Source organism: Meleagris gallopavo, chromosome 2, assembly GCF_905368555.1.
Source record: "Meleagris gallopavo chromosome 2, MGAL_WU_HG_1.1, whole genome shotgun sequence".
NCBI classification, from domain to species: Eukaryota; Metazoa; Chordata; class Aves; order Galliformes; family Phasianidae; genus Meleagris; species Meleagris gallopavo.
The window spans coordinates 61,770,729-61,795,889 of NC_139405.1; the positions used below are offsets into that span (position 1 = coordinate 61,770,729).

Genomic DNA, 25,161 nt, shown 5'->3' on the forward strand with positions numbered 1-25,161 from the left:
TTTAATGTTAGTTACAGGATCTTAATGTTTGATTATTATTGAAGCCACCAGAAGCTTTTCTGTTGGTTGTGAGTAAGGATCAAGCTCATAGACACTGGCACTAAGAAAACCAAACATTTATCTGATCCCAGAATAAATGGATTTATGTGACACAGCAATGTGTGTGTAAGGAGAAAGAAGATTGAAGCAGACTGGATGAAAGGGACATTTATACTTTTCTTAAAGCATTTGTCAAAACAGATTACATCGTAGCAACGCTAGTCTGAAAAAGACTACTTCAATTTTTTTATCCAGACAAGCTGTCTGTCTCAATGAGCCAGATTTCTGTTTCCGTACTGCTGCTAAGAATCTGTGAAAGCCAGCGCTTGAAGGGAGAGGTATCCCTCAACAACAGTGGTGCCTCTGTGTTATACATGTTTAGATTGATAGATATAGATCTGTAAGTGCATATGCAAGTGTAGTCTATGGCATTTGTAAGTTAATGTTATCATTGTATGAACGTCACAGCTGCAAGTCTTGCAACAAGCTGTCCGATATCTGAAACTACTGCAGCTATATTAGAAGGAGGAATATCTGATTGTCAGTCAGGATGTAAAGGAGGCCAGGGGGAAGGACAGAAATTTGTAGCAAATCCTCAGCAGGAAAAAAAAAAAAAAAAAGCTTAGCCTAAATGTTGAATGTTGGAAAAGTGATATAAAACTGGAAGCAGAGTTTTATAGAGATGTACGGAGCAGTGTAGGTTAAGAGTGCTGATTGCAGTGGTTATAATGGGTTAATGCAGAAAGCATTCTTATGCTGAATGAAATGTGAGTATCTGAATGAAGCTTAAGACTTGGACAAAGTTAATTCGTCTTCTGTGTTAAAAGGCATGGCAGAGAGGAAGAGAGCATACATGAATAATGTTTGTCATGGACTCTTGCAAAATTCTTCTTCTTTCAACCCTCTCCCAGTGAAAACACCATGAAATATGTTTTCAGTTGACTTCTCAGAGACATGGAGTTTTCCATGGGGAATGGGAGATTTTTGTTTGTTTAGGTTTGGTAGGGGGGAATTGACTGCCTCTAACAGTGAATTACACAAGTTGTAGTAGGAAATTGTGTTCTAACACCTTCTTATTGCACTGATATCAGAACTCTAGACTTCTATTCATGACTTTTCATTTCCTGTTATTTTCACTTTTCTTCAGGGACTTGATTAAAACTACTCTGTGCTGGTTATTATCCACTGCCCTCGTCTTCTGTGCTGTATTCCCTCTTGTTATTTTAGCCCCTGGAAATTAACTAATTAAACCTTTAGTGCATAAAATAATAAGAAACACGAGTTGTTTAGTTTATTCAGTGCTGTATTGTCAGACATATGTAGGACTGTGCTGTGCTCAAATAGATAACTTTAATCAGAAATTATTACGTTAGCAAGTACAGTTTTAGGTGGTGACACTGAAAATTACCTGTAAGCACTTACCATGTCTAATAGTGATATTTGAAATTTCACACAGCCAGCCTATGAGTTATCTCTCCCTTTCTCAACCTCTCTTACATGTGGACACATACACAAGCTCACTGTTCATAAACTCCATTATTTTACTTCACCATGCCAGTTCCACAAGCTTTGATTCCCCTTTAGAGTAGCAGTAACATGTTAAGTGTTATAGGGCAGATAGTCACAAGGAAAGGGTTGTAAGATCTTTGATGATAAAGTCCTAAAGAAAAGCAATGTATTTCCTCTGAGAAATGCTGCAGGAATCTGACATAAACAAAGCAGATGAATACTTGGAATGAATGGGCTGGTGAGGTTATTTTAAGCATCACTAGGTACATTGCTAGATCACTAGATCCAAATGTTCAGAATCCATGTATCAGATCACAAACATAGTACTCAATGGTGTCTGGTGGTTTTCAGAGCCCAAGGAAGGAGTGCTCTGTTTTTCGTTCTCAGCAGCTGTCAGACCTCAGTGCACACATAAAGCATGATCTTTCCACAGGCAATTTCCCTGGCCTCTACTTATTCTCTGCTGCTCCCTAGAGCTAGATGAGGCTGTTTCTTCTTCATCTTGGTTCTCCTTTCATTTCGGTCCCCACCTGCCTCTTGGCTTCTCCTGCTCCTTCTGCTGCTGTTTCCATTTGCCTTGGTGTCCACTCACATCACTATTCCCCAGCTGCCATCATGACTCTGATCTTAGGACAAACAAGAATTTTTCACCATGCAGACTGGTCCTGCTGTCATGAGATTAAATTTTAATGATGTTATTGTACAGTGTTTTTTCTACTGGGCTGAGCACTTAGAGGTGTGTCACAGCCCATGACTTGGATGTGCACACTCCTCCAACACCTCTACTGAGACAACCTTTCTCAGAGGTAGGAACCAATCCTGAAGGAGGCCACAGCACAAGCTGATATCACATGCACTTTCTGCTTCCTTCCCACTTTTCTGTTAACAGTGCTCCTCAGTCTCTCTGTTCTGGCCAGTTTACAGGGAGACCACCAGTGGAATGGTCACCTTGCGAGAGATGAGCCCACTTGAAACATACTGCATGATTGTTTAGCAGTTTGACTTTTTGTCTGCAAGTATTGTAAGGAAATAGTTACTATTTCAGGACCTTGAAAGGTTGCTGGGTACATTTTTCTACAAAGGGGAAAGGTAAAATGTTGAGAGGAAGAGAGCTTTTGTCCTTGGAAAAATTAACCACTCTGATAATGTAAGAAATGTGCGTAGGTACTCTAAGGTGTCTAAAAAGCCTGTTAGTTCTCAAGAATCATTAAAGTGTTCTGACCAGTCCCATCTTCCTAAAACTGATAGGGGGAGTGTTTCCTTCTCTCTTGCCCTTTTACAGACAAGTCTCTCTATTAGGTCTGTGGAGGTGTGCCATCTACATCAACTGAAAAACCCAATGGACTCCATGGAGAAAAGTAGGGTTCTTGTTTTCAGAGCTGTTCTGTTAGCATCTCTTCAGAGTTGTCCTAATCGTTTCACGAATTATGAATGGTCAGATACAATACTTGACATTTCCTACCCTCATTCTCAGCCTTCAGCCAGATGATGATGAACACGTGCCTCCCTTACAAACGGATGTGTCTCCTGCACTGGCAGAACAGAGTTGTCAGGAGATCAGCATACATTAGTGCTGACACTGCATATGACTAGGCAAACAGAGAAAATTAATGTTCTCAAACTAATAGCTCCTGGGCCAATAACTCTTCATTATCTCACTTGTTACAGTATACAAACCATTTGTGTTCTGCCTGACATTTCAGCATAGAAATGTTTCTGTCCCCTGTAGTACTGTAAAATTGAGTAACTACTTTTGTTGCTAGTCTACACACTGCAGTTGCTGATGGCAGTAATTCACTATCTGCATCCTTCTGCTAAGTCAGCATCCCTAGGAATCACCTCGCCAGGTAATTGCTGGCAGCGATTGGTCTTTGGAGGGGGCAGCTCAGCTGAGCAGGAAGCAACCAGCTGGGCAATGATTAGGCAGGGGCAATGGTTATTCATTCATCATCACAGATGAAAAACTAACCAGCTGTTAGTACGTGCCTGAAAGATTCTCCTAGCACCAAGGAATAAAACAGACATCAAAAAGTGCCATGTAGGCTAGCTACCTAATTTTAGTTTCTTTCTGTGCTGTCTTCAGCTATTGAGATGCTGTGTGAGAGATGCTTAACCAGGTTGTCATAATTTTCCTTTCTCAAAAAAGAGATGCTGTGGACAATTCAGGGCTCCAGCAGCTCTCTCTGCCTGGCTTGATGCTGCTTGGAGGGAGATAGGGATCACACAAGAGTGCAAAAAGTTATTTGCAATATAGCAAAAGTTGGACTGTGAGGTCTTTCATGCTTGCTGCTAGGGCTAGAAACAGAGCTACAGACCTAGCCCAGTCACAGGTTCTCCATTTGACTTTGCAGGCAAGGTGCCACTGGACTTGGGATGAAAGCTCAGTACCAGTGGCTTGGACAAGCCTGGGATTTCATTGTTCCTATCTTTCTTTCATAAGATAGGAGTGCAGCTCATTCATACTATGGGGAAAACTGAAAATTATTAAATATCTTTGAGGCGTTAGCAAATAAATCATCAATTTCACTGTCTGTGAAGGCAGACCCTTACACCAAGATGCTTTATGTTGTATCTTTGGGGTGAGGATATGTGAAGGAAACAGATTAATAATAATCTGTAATTTATCCTTTAGCATTGCCTGTGCACTCCGTAGTACGTGTTGCTTTTTATTTTAAAAAGTGTAAGCTTCTAATTATTATTTTTTTTTTTTTGTCACAGCTTTTTTATAGTCATAAACCACAGTTGAATAGCAATGTCAGTTAGTTGCAAGAAAGAAGAAAGCTTTCAAGAAAGGAGACAGCACAGAGGTTTGCCGCAAACCTTTTCTCAAAGGCATCAACACCAACTCACCCTATAAATTCCCCAGTTTGAGCTGTGGCATTGGATATAACCGCTCTCTTAGCAAATTGGAAGCAAGGGATCAGCGTTGGCTTCTGGGAACAGAGGAAGCCGCTCTTCATTAATTTTTATGATATATTGACAAACGCTTCCCTTTGAGGCGAAATAAAAAATCATTCTTATGAAAGCATTTTCAGAGGTGGCAATCCTAAATAATGCATGAAACATTAGTTATTCTGTGAAAATAACATCTGAGAATAACATCTTTTTTGCTGCCATAGTGCTGCTTAGCTAATGGAGTCATAGTATGCGGTTCTAGTAACCATTAAACATTTTTTTTTTCCTTTATTAACTTAATTTTATGTTGAGGGATTTTGTTTTTTACAAAGTTTATTTAGAACATATTGAATGTTTGGTTATGAATCCATTTCTTTGTTCAGTAATGAAGAAAGCAAGTAAGTTTTATTTAGCATTTTGACATAGTTTGTGCCATCTTTGACTCCATTGCAACTTAATCTTCTAAACATATATATTTTTAAATGAGAAATGGATATTGAGCATGTAAATGAAAATCTGACTCCTTTCTGTCCTCATCCATTTGTTCTAAATAGACTTTATTTATTTACTTAAATCAAAATATTGTTATGAAAGACTGGTGGTGACAGATAAGAAATAGACTGAAAGCTTTTACAATGTATAAGCATTTTACTAGCAATGCCATAACTAGTCATTATGTAGCCATACTGGCTTTTTTATTAAATAAAGGCATTTCTTCATACAAAAAATAAAATAAAATAGAGCTATACATGAAAATAATGAGCAATTTTGCTGAAATGAAATATGCCCTTAGAGATTTTTCTCACTGAACTGAAATAATGGAGAGAAAATAGTAAATTTGACATTTATTACATCTACGATAGAAATGTTAGATATGTTCATAATGCGTTGTGTTAAGTAAATCACAACATGTGGCACCATCTGTACGGCTTTGACTGGCTGGGTATATGGATATAGAAAATTCATGTACTTTTACTTTCCATGCCAAAATACTGCAGAAAGGTTTTCTTTTCTTTTCAGTTAAATCTGCTCAATAATTATCTTGCAATATTTTTTATAAATGTCATTTAAAAGGTGGCCCATCCAAAAAAGGACCATTAATAATAAATTGTGAGCTAGGAAAATCTTATTTTAGAATTAAATTAAAAAAATATATAACAGTAAAAATGTGTTAACCTCTAGTGTTACTTTTTTTGCTATTTATATTAATGTGCAGAGAGTTATAAAATTCATCCAATACCTGAGAAGTTAATTGAAATCTTGGGGAGATGTGAGCATCTGTCAAAGGCTAGCTGTGGATGAGCTGAGTCTCTCTGGGTTTACTCGGTGAAGAGAAGGACTCCATCTTTAGCTAAATCTCTTCTATGAAGTGATTTAATTCAGTTATCTCCCTGTACAGATCATCAAAGGATCCCTTGAAGAGATTAATTTCTGTGACTTGGACTTCCTTATACTTGTATGCTCTCCCATTTCCGTATTATCAGTTATGATTGCTTTCTTCATTGATATACAGTGTTAGTAGGCTAAATTACACAAGTCTTGGATATAAGCAATGTAGCTGAATCTCATGTTGTTATAATTTTAAAGCTGAAACTTGAAAAAGTAATTATATTATGCCTGCAAAATAATCAGGAGTTTCTACTAAGTACCTATACAACCACATGGCAATTCAGGCTTCCTTTGGGAGGAAAAATGAGGAATGATGTTTTCCTTCACACAATAGCTAATTTTACTTTATTTCTACTTATAAGGTGCACACACGCAGAGGCTGAGCCTCCAGGTAAAGCAAGAAGTGTCTCCTCAGGGAACTGGGAGGGGAAGATGGATAAAAAATATGCAAAAAGCTGTAGGAAAGTTTGTGTGATTTTTCCGTCACCCTTTCCCTCCTTTTTACCTCTGCCTGGGAAGGTCCCTCTCCATCATGGATAACGGCTGACTGAGTAGAGTGAGGTATGTGAATCAGGGTCTGCAGGCCGGGCTAGGTGATGTCCTGCACATGCAGATTCCTTTTAAAAGAGATCTCCAATTGTTTTCTCCAGGCGTATTTTCTTTTCCTATAGCACTTTGGGAAGTACCATTCATTTTCTCCAAGCTGAGTCTCATGACTCTGGTGAATTTAAATGGACTCTTTTTAGTGCTATATTCTGATTTTTGTCATAGCATTTTGTATTTGCACCTACCATCATAACTGAGTAGCTTTTTTAAAATAGCTATAAAGAGTTATTTTCATAATTAATCCTAAAGATTTGGATAACAGCAGCTCTCAACACTTCAGATTGCTGTTGCTGAGTCCCTTTTATTCTATCCTTTTACCTTTTCTACTGGCCAATTCTGCAGAAGAATACTGACTCATAGATTATGCTTTTGTATCTTGCATTAAACATTGATATTTTGAAGTCTTACTCTATCTCTAACTTTTGGAGTCATCCTGATACCCTCTGGGAAAGGATGGAGAATAATAAATTGTCTGCAGAGACTGAAACAGTGGTGCTCACTGAAGGCCAGAATTTTAGGTGTTTTGACCCACTGAAGTATTCGTGCAGTATCCCTGTGGGTTCACTGTTTCTTTCAGTTGAAAATTAGTTTATGTGATGTGATTAAAAAATGTGATGTAATTAACAAAATATTAATAATCTTGCAAATATTATTGTTTCTCTGAGTTTCAGTAGTTTTAGAAAACTTGAAAATCTCCTTGGATATTTTTAATCCTTTGGAAGAGCTGCAGTTCTGATACTTTTTGTTCTTATGCACTAAAGAAACAACAGTGGTCTGCTGCAAAAATACTGAGTTGAGTTACCAGCAGCCCATATTTCCTGAGAGGAAATCACAACTGTGGTCCTACTACAATATGCTATTTGATCCACATCCTCACTTTAGAGTTTACATAACCACATAATTCTAGTATAATAACAAAGAGATAAGTTCTAAAGGTGTACTAATATTTTACAAGAAAAGAAAAATTTTATGAATTTCAAGTAATATAAATAATTTGATTCTAGACTCAATAGCTATAAGTACTTTAAAACAGCATCCTGCAAACTGATGCTGTTTTAGCACTAGTCTGAAAGTTCAAACCACAAGGTTAATCAGTGTAGCTTCTTCTTACTCTGTGAGATGTAGGAAGAATTTTCTGTTTCTGTCTGATGTCAGTACATAACAGATGCTTAGCTGTAAAGAATATTAGCAGAGCAAAACTGAAAAATCCAGGTAATAGAAAGGGTGAGTGTCATACCTGATCCCTGTTTCCATCCTCCACGTGTAGTATTATGTATCTGTCTCTTTCTGCAGACTGTATTTGTCAGCGTACAGTTAGGACTGTTAGGACTCAGGTGGTGTTTTTCTCTATTCCCTCTGAGAGGACCAGGAAGGCCCATCTCATGAACACAAGCTGTGAGTCTGATGCAATTGAAGGAATTTTGTTGTTTTTGTTTTTTACCATGGATTGGTTTACTCAGTTTACCTCGCCTGATGGCTGCTGATGGGTCTTACTTCTCCCAAAGGGGGAAACAGATCCTAGCCTGTCTGGGAGCTGGCAGTGCTCATTGATAGGGGGAAGGGGATAAACCAGGCTCTCTAGAAATGGGGATAAGGCAAGGGACTCAGCTGAAGTACATCTACACCAATGCACACAGCATGTGCAACAAACATGAGAAGCTGGAAGCCTGTGGATTTTGGAAGCTCTTTTGAACAGAAATGGTGGAGTTCTCAATTATAGGTGAAGTCAGAAGGGGGGCTGCTACTTTGGACTTCTGGAGGGCAGACTTCAAACTATTCAGTACACTGGTAGGGAGAGTCCTTTGGGGTTCAGTCCTGAAGGATAAAGAAGTCCGGGAAGGCTTGACACTCCTGAAGTAGAAAGACTTACAGGCACAGGAGCAGATTGTCCCCCTGTGATATAAGATGAGCTGGTGGGAAAGAAAACCAGTCAGTAAGAACAGGAAACTTTGAGGCTCCAGGAGAAAAAGAGAGTCTATCTCCTATGGAAGAAAGAATGAGCAGCTTGGGAAGAGTACACATAAGTTGTTTGGATATGAAGGGAGAAAATTAGAAAGGCAAAAGCCCAGCTTAAGGTCAGCTTGACCAGTGGGGTAAAAGAAGAAAAAAATGTTTTTACAAATATTTTAACAGTAGGAGGAGAGCTAAGGAGAATCTCAGTCCTTTTTTGGTTGTGACAGGGTAACCACTGAAAATAAGGAACATAAGGCAACTGATCACAACTGGTGTTCCCCAGCAATCAATATTGAGGCCTGTCCTATCCTATATCTTTATTGATGACCTGAACAAGGGTATTGAATGCAACCTCGGTAAGTCTGCAGATGACATCAAGCTGGTAGAAAGTGTCCATCTACTGGGGGATAGGCCCTCAGTAGGGCGTTCTTATCTGAGGCTAGATCACTGGGCCGAGGACAGTGGGAAAACCAAGTGGCAAGTCCTGCACTTTGACCACAACAACCCCAGGCAGTGCTACATGCTTGGAGCAGAGTAGCTGGAAGACTGTGAGGAAGAATAGGACATGGGAGTGCTGGTTGATGCTTGGCTGAACATGAGCCAGCAGTGTGCCCAGGTGGCCAAGAAGGCCAATGGCATCGTGGTTTGAGAGCAGAAAAGTAATCATTCCTCTGTATTCAGCCCTGGTGAAGATGTACCTTGAGTACAGTGTTCAGTTCTGTGCCCATCATTACAAGAAAGACACTGAGGCCCTGGAGCGTGTCCAGAGAAGGGCAACAAAGCTGGTGAGAGATCTGGAGCACAAGTCTTATGAGGAACAGCTGAGGGAACTGGGTTGATCAGTCTGGAGAAGAAGAGGCTCAGGGGTGACTATCACTCTCTACAACCACTTGAAAGGAGGCTGTGGCAAGATGGGGGTTAGCCTCTTCTTCCACATAACTAGTGGCAGGACTAGAGGGAGTGGCCTCAAGTTACACCAAGGGAGATTCGGGTTGGAAGTTAGGAAAAATTTCTTCTCTGAAAGAATGATCAGATGCTGGAAAAGGCTGCCCAGGGAAGTCACCATTCCTGGAAGTGTTCAATAAATATTTAGATGTTGTACTAAGGGCATTATACAAAAGGACATGGTTTAGTGAGTATATATTGGTATTAGGTCGGCGGTTGGACTGGATGATGTTGGAGGTCTTTTCCAACCTTGGTGATTCTATGATTGATTCAGGATACATAGTGCCGTTTGCCTGTGCTTTGTAAATGTACTCACTCTTTATAATTCTTGACACAGATGTATTCTTCCATTTCACCATTTTATTTCCTCACTATTTCTTTGTTGCTTAAGGTCTATTTTGTTTTGAAATTATATGATTTCTAGAAAATTCCTAGAGAGATTGAAAAAGAGCACCCTCTTCTGTTTCCTTTCTTTTTTTAAGCTTAGAGTCCATTAAACTTAAAATGAAGTCTAGTTTCCCTGGTTAAAAAGCATCAGAAAGTATGAAATCTCTAGTATTCTGTATGCTGAGCGCTTTGTTGATCTGGTAATATTTCTTCAGGAGCTGTCTATCTGCATAGCTGTGTGTTCTTGAATATCACCTTAAAGCAAGCATAAATTTAAATGGAGCCAGAAGCAATATTGTGGCTATTGCATTCGCATGCTCATTTATCTGCTTTGTTACTCCAAAAGATGAAATATAAGAAAAAATATTAGACATCCAAATTGAGGGATGCATGGAAAATATCTGAATTGCATCCTTCAATTCTACTACTTGTTGAAAAAAGCTTGTCAGTGTTGACTTAGAATGCCCGTCAGAAAAAAAAAAAAAAAAAAAAAAAAAAAAAAAACAAGCAAATATTATCATAACTTTGCAGATTTGCCAGAAATACCTTTATATATATTTTTCTAAACAGCTGTCCCAGATGAATATCAATAAAAGATATGTTAAAAATTACATAAATGCAACATAGACATTTCTACTTGTGCTGCACTAAAAGTAAAGAAGTTTTTTCTCTCAAGTCATCTTAAGCAAGGGAATCTTCCACTGATGATAAACCTTGCAGTGATGCTCAAGTAAACATTGCTGCATGCAGAAAACCTCTTGATAGCTGTGTTTGGAAAGTTATCTGATTAACAAAACACAGTACATCAAAATGTTCTGACAGAATGTGTTGATACCAGCAGAAGTCCTGGTGGAGCACAGGTAGGAACTTAATATGTTTTCTGCCAAATTTGGTTGATGCATTGCTGCAGGAACAACTCAATGTTTCCACTTTGAGATTTATTGAAGAGTTTAATAGAAAAAATGATGGGCTTTTGCAAGTTGCATCACAATACAGCAACTTTTCAAAACCTTGGAAAATTTCACTTTGTTCTGGTCAGCTCTGTTTACCAGTTTTTAAGTTTTAAGTTTTTATGCCACCATTTGGAAAACTTTTTACCCACAGTATTTGAAGCGCAGAAAGCTTGCAAGCCAGTTGGGTTTGCTTTCTTTATTTTTGTTTTCATCAAATGTAAAAAGCACTCTATTCTTTATAAAATTGCTCTTAAAATGTAATATTCAGATCCCAGAAAGCTGTTGTTCTTCTTCTGTTGTATAAAAGCTGGCTTGTGTGCATCTTTGCAGAACCCTGACTTGGTTATTTCATTGAATTTCTCTGCAAGATTAGAATCATTTTTCTCCTTTGGAGTTTTGGGCAATCGTGCATCAGAGGACCTCCATGTGTCCCAGTCCTTGTGTCTTTATGGTCAGGCAGGAGAGCTTCAACTGTTTGCTCAGCCAAGTTCTCTCTCCACTCAGCACTCAAGTAAGCTCAGTTAATGCGGTGTTTGCAGTCTGGGAAAAAAAATGTGGAGCATCCCTATGGGGAAATATTTGGCAGATGCTATGGTACTTCAGAAGTGGGGCAATGTAAGTTCATCTGTCAGGAGGTAATATTATGGGTTTATTTTTGGTGGCACTTCAGTGAGCTTCAAAGCTGCTTTCAGCTCAAGGCCAGGCTGCCAAAGGTGTTGCAAAGTTTAAAGCCATGGCATTTAAGTAGAACAGAGACGTTCTTTATTTGTCATCTTTATTCTGCTTTTAAAGTTTAATGATTTGGGATTATTTTCATCGTTTGAGTAACAGTTTATCTCAGGAAGAGTGCTCACTTTTCATGGTTGTGTAAGTGCTAACTGATGACTCTAGTGACTGCTCATGTGCTAAAGTAAATTATGCGTGTATGTCTGTAATGCTGTTTACTACTTGAAAATAAGGATGAGACTTAGCACTTAATAACATTTGTGCTGATCTTATATGCTATTATTCATCCAGCTCAGGAAAGTTTTTTCTTTAGTAATTTATTTTTCATATCTTTTCTTTAAAGTTGGGAGGAGAGATCTGAATATTGCTGCTGAAAATTTCAAAGAGAAAAAACTTCTTTTTTTAATGAAACTTTAACAACCCTTTTCTTCTGAATTTCAACCAGCATTAGTTTGTACTGGGGATTTACCAATAAATGTGCTTTTATCTACTCTTAGTACAATTCCCAAGATTAATTTTACTGTGAAATGTCTTTGTGTTTTAATTAAAACTGACATTAGTCATCCTGCTAAAAGCATCCAATGCCTGAATATCCTACTCCAGTTAAACTCTTAGGTGTTAAGTAAGATATGCTGCATATATTTTTAAGTTAAGACTTGTGATGTATACATGCAGTAATTTAAGTCTGTCCTTCTACTTTTCCTTCTACTTGTTCTCTAAATAAGAACTATTAGAACTGCAGCTTGTGATAAATACAGGGAAAACAGGTGAGGTCTGAGAAGATTTTCATTGCAATTTATTTAATTGATGTTATACTGTGAAACACTGATACGTCGACATGCATTGGAGTTATATGTAAGCTAGAAGACTGGATTCCTGTGAGAAGCAATCTTACAAACCTTAGCAAAGCTGGACTGAAGTAATTTGAGGTCCTATGATTAATCTGTGGAAGGCTGCTGAAAGCATGCTTTCCCACACAGATGTTTTAAATTCATCATTTTCTTTTAGTAACCATATCTATTACACATATTTTGTTAGCATTGCGTAAGATACTCATGTTTTCTGTTTCTCTTCTACCTTCTTCCCTTGAATAGTGGAATCGGTCGAAATTGGCCCTGGGCATCTGGTGGCAGCAGCATTTTGGCAGAATTTGGGACTTTGCATCTGGAGTTTGTACACTTGAGCCACCTGTCTGGGAACCCTGTCTTTGCTGAAAAGGTTAGACTGTTCCTTAAAAATTATGTTCTAAAAGATAAATCACATGTTAGAGTAATATTTCTAGGGATAGATTTGTTTGTTCAGATTTGGATTTTTCCATTTGGGTTTTTGGGGCAGACGGGCAAGAAGCATCCACAAGCAAATGTAAAGGATAAATTAATTGTCTTGTGACATTTGTGGTAGTTAATGTTTAAAATTTCTTCTGCTAAGAGACAACTAAAGAGTGATAAAAGCGCATGCGCACATGTGTGTGTGTGTGTGTGTGTGTGTGTGTGTGTGTGTTAAAAATTCTAGCCTATGCTTCTTTTCAAAGTGGAATCAAGCTATAGCTGCAAAAAGCAGGAAACATGTTTATGTAAGCTGCTCTTAAAACCCTTTAGAGACTGAGACTTCACAGCGCACCGAGACAAGCTGTTCAAGGTCTGGTACACTTGATAAAGAAGAAACACTGGAATAAGCTTTGCATGGAAGTGTTCATATTATTCATTCAGTTAGGTCGAGGACTCCTTGCAGTCTGCATTTAGACACTGGCTGTTAGCAAAGCCACATCAAGATGCAGAAGGCAATTTGTGTAACATAGTAGAAATCCTTCTAATTTATCATTTGTCTTAGCGACTAGTTCAGTTATCTCTAAACTTTAAGGATGTAAAAATAAAGCAATCAGAACTTTTATGTTACTACTTCTGATCCATGGTTATCATGATCATGTTTCTCCCAGGTTGCCATCTTTTAATTTTTTGTGAAAGTTAAATTTCAGTCTAAATTATTTCATATGCTTTGCAATGAATTGTGCTACTGGATACATCTGAACTGTCATTTTATCCAGGCCACTTATTTGTGGCAAGCTCCTTAATCATGCTGATGGAAAGCTCAGGGCTGGATCAGTTTCTTCTGGGCAGTTTGGATGTAAGAAGCTCAGTTCCAGCAGTGTTCTCCTTTCCAGACAAAACTGCCTTACAGTTCACTTCTGTATCTAGACTAGGTGATGAGCTTAAGTATTTAATACCATTTATGATCTGGGAGTATGGAGAATATAATGCTGAAGTAGCTGAGCTTAGTTAAGTCAGCTAGCTTCCATGAATTTCAGTACACTGTGGAGGGGCGAAATATTCAGTGTGGTAAGAACTTAACTTTGAAGATTTCTTCTATTGTGTTTCATTACTAACAGTTGGCACAGAAACTCCAGCGTTTTTGAAGCTTATTTACTCGATGATGTCAGCTTAGAGGATCTTTTTTTAATAATAATATGATTACATAGAGATATTCAGACACTGTGTATACATTGAAGTATTTGTACTTTGAAACTTTTGTACTGATGCTGTTTTATTTTGGGGAAAAATGTATCAGTGCTCAGTATTCTATACCCTTCCAATAGGTAATGAATATTCGAAAAGTTCTAAGTCGTCTGGATAAACCAGAAGGCCTTTACCCCAACTATTTGAATCCCAGCAGTGGCCAATGGGGCCAACGTAAGTAGATCAATTCTTCAGAACTATGAGCTGTCAGACTGCTGTCTGCAGTTGTTAACTTCTTTCAGTCACTTATGTGTTTTATTGATTCTTTGTATTGTACCTGAGTTACACAATGCAAAAAAATGCATCTTTAAAAATAATGTTCCTACTTGCTGTACTTTAATGTACATTTATTTGAGCTTTCAATATGGCTTGTGGAAGCAAGGAGGCATCTGAATATGTAGTTTTGAAAAAGAATTTGTAGACTATAAAATTATTTTATTGAAAATCTTAAGTGTTCTCTAGAGTAGCTGTTTAAGGAAACATTATCATCTCATCTGAATCAAATTTCACAGTTTTAGCCAGGTGTGGCTCCACTGGCGATTAAAAAAAAACACCAACTTTTTGTGCTTAATATCAGCTGTGATTTCTGTTAAACTTTAATGCCAACAAATGAGGAAGCAAACTAGAAAGAATGGTCATAGCATTAATTCTCCAGAAATCATTATCAGAGACACCAGAATTAGAAGCATTTGAAGTCTTTGAACTACTTTGCTCTTTTGTGATGACTGGGCATGTATGCGTTATACATTGCCTTCTCCAGTCTTTATCCCATGTTCAAAGCCAAAGCAATGTGCAGGAATACAGTCTTGGAGACCCTACTTCTTTCTCCGCTTTTCCTGCTTACTTTCAATTGGCAATTATTCCACTCTCACAGTCATTTACCATTTTCCTTCCCTCTATTATTAAAAGAAAAGTAGCAAGATGAAATATCTTGATCTGGAAACAAATAGGTAGATGATATGGTTCTGTTGTTTATCACTGCTGGGGCTGGTTAGACCAGGTAGAAATAGATAAATAAATGGGGAAATTCTTGGATACAGTAGTTTGCAGTGCCACAGGCCTGTGGCAGCTCAGTGCGTATAAGCAGCTGGCGTGTTTGTACTGGCTCTGAGGTCTGTGCTTGCTTGTTGCCCATTTTGGTTTAACATGGCTTTGTAAAATGGTAACACTTTCCGTTGGAAGTGTTTGTTCTAAAGCCCTAACCACTGAGTTTGATCAGAAGACTACCTTCATGCCTTCGTGACCCTGTGTTCAGCCAACTTCAAATCCTCACTGGCTTCAGTCAACCACAGAAATTCAGCTTTTTGGCACTGGGCTAGCCAACAGCTTCCCTGATTTGCATCAAACTCTCTTATTTAGTGCAATAGTATTGAGTGTCCCAAGGAGCATTACTGATCTGTGGCATTGCGGGTATGGCATTAAGCTTAGTTCTGCAATCATGCAGTTATACTTCTGGTGAGCTGGACAAGAGGGGATCTTGCTAGTAGCTGCCACCATTAGTGGCTCTGCCTTATTTGTTTTATAGTAGTCAAATACTGATGCTACCTCACAGCATTTGACATTTCCCTGTTTTTAATATAATTGTGTCTTATGTACTCCTCTCCCACATTGAATGCCAGTTTCTGTTGGCATATGCAGTAACAATTACAGTTTATACCACCTTTGCTTTGCAATAGCTTGTAGTATTGACATAGAAATTAGCTTCCAGCACATGAAAATGATGAACACAAATGCTGATGCAGGTCAGTCCCTACCATGCTGAAACAGCAAAAGCAAATTTGATCTTTACTTGTTGCATCTCTTCTGATTCTCTTTCAATTGCTTCTGTTTACAGACATTGATTTTTTTCGATAGTAGACCATCAGAAGATTTGAGAGATATTTTATTTGAGACTGCTTTTTAAGTCTGTTTTCAGTTGATTATAACAGGAAAAGAAAGCCTAGACCCGTAATTGGTACAAGACAGAAACATTTCCTCTCAAACGTCAAGTGGGTGGGGGGAGTAGTTTCTGAACATTTCTTCTCTAGTAATGCTGTAACTGTGAAGGGCGCTGCTGGATCACTGCCATTGTTCCTGTAAATTCATTTAGCCCTTGTTATTTTGACAGTAAATTGACAGTGATTTGCTGCAGCATGTGTCAGTTGGATTTGTCTACTACAATAATGTATATAATAACAGGGCTTATTATTGATGAAACTATGCGTGTGCTATTTAGTTTGCAAATGTCAGAGGTTTCTATGGTAATTTATTTAGGAAACTGTAAAGGTCATTTAAATGCTGCTGTTCAAAGATCAGCCTTCCATCATAGAAAATGTTCTCATTTTTTTTAGGAAGCTTCTTTTCCTTTTGGATCATGAACATTTAATTAAATAAATGGTATATTCTTTACAGAAAATTAATATATCTCATTCAGAAGAGGAGGGGGTAGGAAAAAAGCAGCCTGTAATCCAGATTTGATGGCACAATGTATTTGTTAGACAAAGGGACAGAATACACTGGGAAAAGTAAATTATTTTTTGTATGTGATGGGCTATGGGAGAAAGAAAAAAATAGTTATAATAAAGTTGGAATAGAAAAAAGTCCTAATACAATTTGAACAGAAAAAAAATCTTATCTTCTGCAGTTGCATGACTTTCCAGTAGGCAAAAGCATGCACTCAATGAAGAGATGATACTAAAGAGTCCCAAAATAAGTATAATCTGTATTCTTTTAAATTCTACCAGAGGCATAACTCTGAAGTTAAGATCAGTGAGGTATTGGGAAGCTTGAGGTCTGTACCACTGATTCTCCTGCATCTTGCTTTATGAGCCTGGGACGTGTTCTGCTTTTCTCATGCCCAGGATTTTGTGAAATGACTCACTGACTTGCAGTGCAATATGTGGTATCCACATCTCCATCCTGGATGTCTTGAATGAAACTGTCAAGCTCCTTCCCTACTGTAAAATTGACAGTTACAAATGATTAGTCCCAGTAAAACACTTAGAAAAACATTCAGAGAAGACATTATACATGCTAAGTCCCTTAATGTTACAAGGCAGTATCAACTTCAAAAAGAAAACTTGGTGCTCTTGGTTTAATGGAGCTTAAAGAAATACACTCTCTAGCTGTAGTATTTTATGCACTTAGAAGGTCTATGCTGGAATCATACGGTAGTCCCTTAAAATTTTGCCAGGAATCTTCTAGAGTCTCTTTGAGAGGAAGCTAATGCAACTTTGTGCAAGCAGCTAAGACCACCAGTAATTTCTTTGTGGCTTGTGCAATGATATTGAGTGATTTGACTTGTGTTTGCAGTGCCAAGTCCTAAATGGATCCAATTAGATAATTACAGTGCTTGTAGTTCCACAGTGTTTCATGTAGTAAGCATAGGACAGAATAAAGCAACATGAGAGCAATAATCTTCTGTACATGTGACAAAGTTTTCTTTTCCTACAGAACCACTGCTGAGTCCTGACAATCAACTAGACATTGAAAAACATAATAGTATTTTTAAGCATAGAGAGAGATTGATATTTTCAAATACCATAAAATAAATAATAAAATAAATCTGCCTCAATAGTAGGGGACTAAAACATTTGGGCTTTTTTTATGATGTGTCTTAAATGACACATCATTTGATATACAATAAACAAAAGCAATGCCTACATGGTAAGAGGGGAAAGTAATTTCTCAAATTACACAGCATTTTCTACTTTTTTTGATATTTTTAAGATAAAAAAACAAATTGGGTTAATACATTTTTGTATGAGATAGACTACTAAACACGAAGTAAATGTTATACATATAAATTCTTGTTTCTTTTCCATGAACTCCTGTGAAAAAGTCAGCAATGAGACATCTTTAAATGCATTACCGCAATTACAAACTATAATTGTATTTTATTGTCTGTGCTAAAGATGGACTTGCTGTTGAACTTCTGTATTGCCTTTTAGATCATGTCTCCATCGGAGGGCTTGGGGATAGCTTTTATGAATATTTGCTGAAGGCATGGCTGATGTCAGACAAGACAGATGAAGAAGGCAAGAAAATGTATTATGACGCTGTTCAGGTAAATGAGAGATTTAAATCTTCCTTGCCATTATAATCTAATCTCTAATAGTCCTAACAATGTGAGAGATTTATGTGTTTGCCACCAGAGTGTGCTTTTTTAAAATGAATTAGTTTTTCGTTTTTTTAAGACTTCATCAAATATAAATGATAAAGGAATACGGCTACTGAAGGAAGTGGAGGGAGAGTCTTGAAGTATAGCAAATTTTCTTCTACTGAAAAATGGTCATAAAGTATGCAACAGAAATTAATCTAGAAGTAGCTCTCAGGTAGAAGTTCAATATTTCCCTGAATTTTCTCTATATAGATACTTAATGTCTTTTTTTTTTTTTTCCCCATATATTCAGAAGCTAATTCCTCTTTTGTGTTACAGCCTCATACTTCAGCCACTACAGTATTTTGACTGTAGTCAAAGGAGGGATCAGTGTATTATGGTAGATAATATTAACAGAAAAACAAATTTTGTTACACAATGCCTTTTTGTTACAAGAGGCATACGTTTGCCAACCTCTGTGAAACAGGCAATTATTCAAATTGGACACAGGAGAAAGTTCTCAAAAATCAGAATTGTTGATACTTTTTTTTTTTTTAATGCTTTGTTTTATTTATGATCCTGCTAGTCTGCAATTTGCTTTGTTATTGATGGTATTTCCTTTAATATACTGTTTTTGGAGAAATAATACTTTTTTGACACTGGATTGAAACTTGTGAAGCATTATGTTTAAATCCATATTTACAGGCTTCCCTTGCAGTCTGGGCAAATGACCCATTTTCTCTGTTCTTTGCTTTCATATGTATAAAAAAGAGGATAATATTACTTCTTTTTTCCCCTCCTTTCATCTGTTTTGAGTGTAAGCTCTCTAGGTCTGGGACTTTTATCTCTTATTAACTGTATGTATGTACAGTGCCTCAGCAGACAAGACTTCAAGATGCCAAGTAATATCTGCTTATTCTTTCATACATCTGGAAATGCAGTCCTTAGAGAAGAGACATAAGTCTCTTTTTACTTCCCACACAGCAAAAAGTGGTGGCATTAAAAAATACAGCCCTGACTCACTGGAAGTACTTTTTTCATTAGAGAGAAAAGTCATATGGTGATGATTTGAGGGAGGATGTGATCCCTGCTGGTAGTACATTTGACAACTGAGCATCCTCTGCTAAGAAAATCCTGCCTTTAATTTTGTAAGTGCAGATTTGGATGCGGTCAGCCTCATTTCCACTGATAACTGAGTGAAAGGTGGATTTTAAATTAGCTTTCAGTATATTTGAAGTTATAGCATAAGAACAGTGATATTGTAATAGCTCAGCCATTAGGTTAGCAGCCAAAAAGCAAGAACAAAGTATCTGGTAATACAATATCAATTCATCTTATTGTGAAAGGCATTTTGAATCACCTCAAAGTCTTCTTTTACTGGTTTAACAATGTCATTTCTTTCTTTTAAATGCATTCTTACACAGAGTAAGTGCTAGTGTATAGACATGTGCAATAAAACAAGGCGAGTTGCTCTTCTGGAAGATGCTGCAGGCTGAACATTGCTAATGCAGTGATACTGTACATCCTGCTCCCTGTCCCCTAGGGAATGCAGAGGAATGTTGCTGCCCACTGCCAATAGGGATCCAAGAGCAGCCACGCACTTCCATGGGTGGTACTTCTAAAGCCGTGGTCTGCCTTCCCCTGCTTCCAGCCCAGGTTTCGGGTGGGTGGTAAAGACTCAGGGGTCTGGATCACTCCTGAGCAATGCACGCGAGTGGGGCAGAGGCCTGTATGCTCTTCCCTGGACGATGGAGGAAAGGGCCAGGAATTTGTTCTGCACAGCTCTTGCAGCCTGCTTGGCTGGCTAGGTGTGTCTGTGTGGGTATCTGAACTATGTTTGCATTCTCCACTTTCTGTAGTGCAGTATATCTGTATCAAAGAAAGAGTACATGCAGCATGTGGAGGAATAGCTTGATGTAATGTAGCTTGTCCAGATAACAGCATCAGAGCAGCTGCAGTATCATAGAAATTGCAGACTCTTTGGGCGCCATTGACATGCGAGGTTCTTTACCAGAGTGACTAGTCTGTTTTGAAATCCATCCTGAAATTGGCTTTATTGCTATTGATCCTTTACTTACCTAAATTGGCTTTAATTTAAGTGTCTGCACAAACTGCAGTCTTTCATGACTAAGCCTCCGCATTTTGGGCATTCTGAGTCTGCGTCATATTTTCTCAGATTAATTTCCCTCAGTGCTTTCACCCTCTTTTTAAGGCTACACCAAAGGGAATGGCACACTTATTCCCAGCCATTTGTTCCTCCATATTTCCACCAAGTTCTAAAAGTGTGACGTTAGGACTTGATGCCTAATTCAATATCTCCTGCTATCCAGAAACCACAAATGAAAATACACAATGAGATACCAAACTATGCTTAAAAGCTTTTCATTTGCTTTATATTTATTTTATATGAATGAGGTGTATATTTGGCTGATGCTAATTTGAGAAAAGTTTATTTCTCATGCAAAAGGGACAGAGATAGACTTTTGAATACCAGAGCACAGTCTGAATGTATTTATAAGGCCATCAGAGAGATTCATAGACTCTAGAATTTGCATAAAGACAAGTGTATGTATTTTTACTGTAAGTTATTTTTTTCTTTTGAAAAGTAATACATTATTTTATATATTGTCCTTCACATAATTTAGGAATAAGAGATCTTCTTAAGCTAGTTTAAACAGAAGCATGCAACATCTCCTAGTTATAGAACATGTTACCTATTTTGAGGATTTTACTGACCATAGAACAAACTTTCAGTCTTTGCAAGCATTCAAGAAACATTTCTCTCTTTTCAGCTAGCACAGTTGATCTCTGAAGGACAACTGATTAGGTTCAGTAAAATAATATGATAACTTAGAGCAAAAATGAACCTTCTGGATTCACTTTAGTCTAGCAACAGCAAGTAACAAGCAACTGCATCAAATCGTCCTCTCTTGAATGCCAGCCCTCATTTTAAAAGTTGAAGAGTAATTTTCCCATTACTTTTATGCATATGTTGTCTCACACTCTTGACCTTCTGATACCTGTTTCTAATTTTCATATTATATATTTCCTGGTCATTGCCTCCAACTTTCTATATCCTAAGTATTTCTTCTCTTTCTAACTGCCTTCATCTCCTTCTTAAGTGTATTTCTGAAGAAGCACCGTATCTAAGGGCTCTAAAGGGAGAGGTACCTCATCACAGCAGAACTTTATAGAAGAAGGAGAAAACCCTCACCAGCAGCTCCCAAGCTGGTTCAGTTCAGCCAGCAGTGGCCCCGTGGTATCAGAAAGGAAAGCAGCTGTGTTCTGCAGAAATGGTGGTGTACTTTTAGACATTCAGACTTACTAATTTCTCTCACTGGTTAACAACTGCTTAGAAGTAACACTGTGACATGGGAAGTAGTTATCTTCTGACAATGTGGAAATAGAAAATGGTAGAAATAGCTAAAAGGCTAGGTGGTGTGAAACCTGGTGGCAGCCATTTTCTGCTGGATTTCAACAGCACACACCCGAAATTTAGCCTTCTGCTAGACTGGATAAAGCTGTTAAGCAATGTCATAAACTTTTTTGGTTATTAAGGGCAAAAAAAGCCGATTTTTGCCTCAGAATTTTGAGTATTCAGAGGATCTCTTTGGTTTGGGGATTTTGTTTGTTTGTTTGTTTGTTTTTGTCTCAATAACTGTTGAGAGTAACCTTGATACATACTCAGGGAAGCTATGTGAGGAATTTTTATTTATTTATTTACTTATTTTGGAAGTAGTGGTGGTGTATTTAATTGTTGAAATTAAGCAATGAACATTTTTCAGAGCTGTCCAAGAGTTCAGCCATTCAGATAAATAAAACAAAGCCACGCAGACTCCTTTCTCATTGAAGTGAGGGACCAAGCAATGTGTCGTTAGCAAAATGAAACATGATATTGGCAGGTAGGACCTTTTCATCTCCAGGGTTTCAAGAGGGTATATTTAACTGTAGTGACAGGCTGGTGGTTGCTCTGGGTTGACTGCAGTTTCCACTCAGTCACTTAATGTGATTTGCTTTGCTATTACAGTGATCCTAAAAACTACATAACTGATATGGACAATGATAGAACTGCAACAACTCAGAATAATTTTTCATGCTGAGTAAAGCCAAAAGTACATTAATGAATTGGACATTGACTATTTTAGCACTTCTTGGCACTTAAGGAAATAGAAAATGGGATAAATCTGCATCAGCAGACAGCATGACTCAATAGGAGCTGATCTTCCTAGTGAAGAAGTTAGGGCTGTGGACTCATTTTAGACAGGGACTCATTTTGTCTATGACTGAAGTGTATGAGAATGAATAAATGTGTGGTTTATTTACATAGTTTGTCAGATGCTTTGTTAAAAATATTTATCATACTGCTGCACTAGTGTTCTATGTGTAGAGATACTAAAGCTGCATTATGCAGAAACACAAGATTCATTATGCTTACGGACAAGAACATCCACAGGACTTGATGCTCCTTTTTCTTTCCCAAGTTAGATTTCCTCTATTGTCAGAAGTACGGGAGGAGTTTTGAGACTGTAACAGAAAGCAAAGCTTCTAAAGCCCAAAAAAAGGCTTCTGCAGCTTTTTATGTTAATGATTTTCTTAGAACTATGCAATCTCTGTTTTGGACTATACAAAGTACTTTGTTGTTTGTTTGCTTGTATATGGACTATCATGAGAAGCAGCAAACTATCCAGTTGTTGGAGCTCTTGAAGGAGGATTTTAACCAAAGGAGTCTTGCAAGAGAAATTGTCCCCGTTTTGCCTGGGGCTTTGCTCTTGTCATTAGAAAGTCCTGTCATGTCTGAGCAGCTGTATCCTTAATACTTGCGCTGTTTTTCTTTCCTTCCCAAAGGCTAATACAGCAAAAAGCTTGCCAGGAGGGTCAGATATTTATTCTGGAACATTCAGAAAATAGATAATATAAATTTTTGAAAGAGACTTGGAGTTTTGCTTTGATTCTGTTAATACTGTTTGAAGAATGAATAAATTTTGTCTTCTGGTAGCAGACAGCATTAAGTACCTTTAGTGCAAGAGCATTGGTGCTCTTGGAGACGCTGATAGGCCTTTACAGACAAAAATACATAAGTAGATTTTCAGGCAAAAGTAAATTATCAGCCTTCCTCTAGAACTTAATCATCTTTTAGGGATCAGATGGATAGGTATCATAGCAGTTAAATGCTTGCCAACTTTTCCATTTTGAAAATGTAGGTATCTCCATTACTTCATTTGTATTTCATTTCACATGTGAGCTTGTCTTTGTAGCATGTCAAGTCCAAAAGGAGTAAATGCTTCACAGTGTTTCTTATGTCAAAATGTTTCTCAAGCAGAAACCATCCCACTTTTCTTTGGCTGAATCATTTGAATAATGGTAGCAAATGCTCAAACTTCCTATTTTATGCTAACTTCTCTGTCAGTATGCTTTCACATGACTCATGTATCTTGTAATACTTACATGAGTTCAATACAAAATTTAAGTTTAGGAAAAAACTTGTGCAATGTGTTTTCTACCATCTTCAAAATGGCAGTAATAATGGAATAATGGAAATTTCAAATTTTTCTCGTTGGAATGAGAAATAAACTCATTGAAATTTTGGACAAATGATACATTGTATGAATTGTGAAGACTGGTGAAGAAGTACCTGTTGCATTAGATCAACTCAATACAGGGAAGATGATGAAAGAAACTCAAAGTCAGTAAAATGGGCATGTGACATACAAATTCAAAGTATGTGAAACAACCACAGTAATCCTGACCTGCCTGCTTTGTGCTTGTTCAAAGCAATAAATTGTACTCATACAGGCCATAAATACTAAAATAAAAAGCAAAAAAAAAATTGCCACTTTTGAATTCTTAGAAATATCATGTTGTAGAATTCTCTTTCATACTCATCGTTGCTTCAAATTGTCAAAATACTGTTTAAGAAGATCCCTAGGGGAAGAAAAATGTATTAAAAGTGTGGACTGAGATAATTTATTGTGTTTTATTATAAAGAAGCATACAGAGTTGTAATTATCCCCAAGGCAAATATCATAAGCCTTGGAAGTTGAGAACAATGATGATATTCTTGAAATTTCAAATTTATTGCTGAAGGGAAATGGATAACTCTGGCTTGCAAGAAAGTTTTATCTCCAGCTACAGTGACATCTTGAGGTAGGAAAGGAAATGTCTGGGTTTTGTTCTTTAAATATATGTAGTTGCTGATACTCACTGATCATAATAAAGCAGTTTTTTGTAAAAGGAGAGTTAAAATATATACATGCTTGAAGAAGTAGAGTGTAAGTTTTCACTATATTTTGTGGTTTATCATTTGTCATCTCTTTTCCTTATGCAGAGTTAACTTTTTTGTATTGTGTATTTTGAATTTAGCGATTTTCTTAGGTACATGACATTTTTACTGAGAAGCCTACATCTGCCCCTACACTTTTCTTCCTTGGTGACATAATCCACCATGAGAATACCCTCTACTAAAGGTTATTGATATTTTTTTCCTTTCTTAATTCATTTGAACACTAAGATTACTTAAATTCTATATCATCCATTTTGCTCTATAAGCAATCAAGTTCTATGTCCTAAACAACTCAAAGGACAAATGAAGGACTTCTCTCAATCACAAGAGGAAGAGGTGAGGAAAAGACTGTTTGTAACTGTGTTTTGTCCCTTGCAATCCCTGGAGGTTAGGAAAGCTGACAGACTAGCATCAGAGAATCCTGTTTTCCTGAATCACAAATAGTGCTGGAGACTACGTGGGTGAAAATGGAAATGGGTAACTAAGAAACAGATAGGCAGAGGCATAATTTTATCATGTAAATTGATGAAAAAGATGCCAGAAGTACTACAAGGTACACTTGAGTCACAATACAAAATGTAGAAGGGACTACTAGTGTTTCTAAGTGAATTTTCAAGCATTTTTACAGTTATTGTATTGGAGAGATAATTTCCCACAAGATGGGGAAAAAAAAGATAATTTTTGGATGCCCGGTCCCTAGAGGTGTTCAAGGCCAGATTGGATGAGGACTAGGCAGCCTGGCCTAGTATTAAATGGGGAGGTTGGTGGCTCTGCATGTGGCAGAGGGGTTGGATATTCATAATCCTTGAGGTCCCTTCCAAACCTGGCCATTCTATGATTCTGTAATTTAGCTAAAAGCTTAATTGCAGCGAGGAATGTAAGCAGAGC

General features: G+C 37.5%; 1 protein-coding gene across 1 annotated transcript in view; it reads left to right on the plus strand.

Moving 5' to 3' along the window:
• The window catches only part of MAN1A1 (mannosidase alpha class 1A member 1), a 136,018-nt gene that overhangs the window by 95,354 nt on the left and 15,503 nt on the right, over window positions 1-25,161 (plus strand). The window contains exons 6-8 of the mRNA XM_085217400.1: window positions 12,497-12,620; window positions 13,996-14,089; window positions 17,845-17,960. Coding sequence (XP_085073526.1) covers window positions 12,497-12,620; window positions 13,996-14,089; window positions 17,845-17,960 — 334 coding nt within the window. The remainder of the gene's footprint in view (window positions 1-12,496; window positions 12,621-13,995; window positions 14,090-17,844; window positions 17,961-25,161) is intronic.